Source organism: Diadema antillarum, unplaced genomic scaffold (assembly GCF_040938485.1).
Source record: "Diadema antillarum isolate AM-2024a unplaced genomic scaffold, OU_Dant_1.0 seq00001910_RagTag, whole genome shotgun sequence".
NCBI lineage: Eukaryota > Metazoa > Echinodermata > Echinoidea > Diadematoida > Diadematidae > Diadema > Diadema antillarum.
The window spans coordinates 321,489-323,125 of record NW_027272575.1 but is presented as its reverse complement, the minus strand read 5'-3'; the positions used below and the strand labels follow the sequence as shown (position 1 = coordinate 323,125).

The 1,637-nt window shown below is 49.5% G+C and overlaps 1 protein-coding gene across 1 annotated transcript; it reads right to left on the bottom strand.

Moving 5' to 3' along the window:
• Window positions 1–359: 359 nt before the first annotated feature.
• LOC139713137 (probable G-protein coupled receptor 21) lies at window positions 360–1,388 on the bottom strand. Its single transcript, XM_071624888.1, has one exon. The coding sequence runs from the start codon at window positions 1,386–1,388 to the stop codon at window positions 360–362; it is 1,029 nt and encodes a 342-aa protein (XP_071480989.1).
• Between the last annotated feature and the right edge of the window lie 249 nt (window positions 1,389–1,637).

Below are 1,637 nucleotides of genomic sequence, written 5' to 3'. Positions count from 1 at the left end.
TCCTCGTTCATAGTGATTTGTTAAAAATTTAGAAAACATTCTTATTCCTTATGGTCAATCACTATAAATTCTGAAACGCCGTACCCATTATAACTAATTTATAGTTGTTCAAATACAAAAGTCTGAACATTAGCCGGAGTTCTTATTCAATCTCCTTCCTCAACCTCTCACTCTTTTCCTTGCCGTCTTCCGGTCCTTTTCACCTTTCATTCATTCTCGCATTTTTCATTTCTTTATCCCTGTGAGTAGGAGTAGAATCTCCACATCGGGTAGAGAACGAAACTCTTCGCTACACTATATTGATAAACTCTAACTATACCACACACAACGTCTCACAGAGTATTAATTAAAAGGCATCTTCAGCTCTCTGTCACCACGGGCAAGGCAAAGGACGTTGTCCTGTTCGGTAACATCGTCCGTCCACGGGTGAACATGAGAATGACCGTCCGTCGAAATGTTGAGTTAATGAGAAGATAGATGAGCGCGTTCCAGAAACTATTGCTGATGACGAGAATGAGCAGGATGTTGCGGACAATGCAATGTATCTCTACGCCCGTAACAGCGCTGACGAAGTTAACCGACACCTGCGCACCCCACGTGACATAGAACGCGCCCGTCACGGCGAGCACCGTGCGCACGTCTTTATTGCTGCGCGGTTGCTGAACTGGTGGTAAGGCGTTCGACGTCTTCCCGTGCGCTTCCGTCTGCGCGAAAATGCGCCTTCGGTGTCTACGCGCCAATTTCACCAGCACGATGTTGCAAAACGTGGTTACTCCGGCCGAGATCACGATAAGTGCGAAATAGACGATGAGCACAGGATTGTAGGCGATTTCGACTGAGGCAAACTTCAGATCCTTAACGTTTGTCAGTATCTTGTGCAAAAGGCTCGAAGCCGAGTTGATCGTCCCAATCAGCACCCCGCCCAGAATGAGCGCGATCATCCGCCGCCGAGTGACGATGGTATGGTAGCGGAGCGGCCGGGTGATGGCCAGGTAGCGGTCGACGCTGACGCAGGCGAGAATCATAACGGATTGGTTAAACAGTGTCGAGCAGAATATGACCCCCGTGATCGAAAAAGCCCTCGTGGTTGCGATCGACAGCCCGGAGAAGCGGATGGAGTGGAAGGTGCAGCAGAAGAGACCGACGAAGAAATCGACGACGGCCACGGCCTGGAAGCACAGCCTTGTGTTTTCACTGAAGCAGTGCTGCGCGAAATTGAGAGCGAGCAGGTTGACGACGTTGGAGAATATGGTCACCAGGCCGCAGACGACAAAGAGCAGCGAGAACGGCAGCGAGGGCGAGCACGAGTCGCCGGTACCCTCCTTTCCAACGTCCTGTTCCTGGTCGAGGAGACCACACGTGACACACGTCGGGCTTACTACGTCCATGGCAACTGAACTGACAGCTCAACCTCGACTTGGTACTTCCGTTCTAGCTGAGCAGCGTGCGAGATTCATTTCACCTGCAAAGAAGGAAACAAAGAAATCAGTATGTAACCATCATGCTATCGGGATACATGAAGAATGTGAAAAAAAAACTAGGCAGTACCAGGAGTAAAGAATCCTGCTTGAATCTAAAAGTACATATGCAAGCGGACCTATTGACGTTGCTCTATATTTGTATAGGAGGAGAAGGAG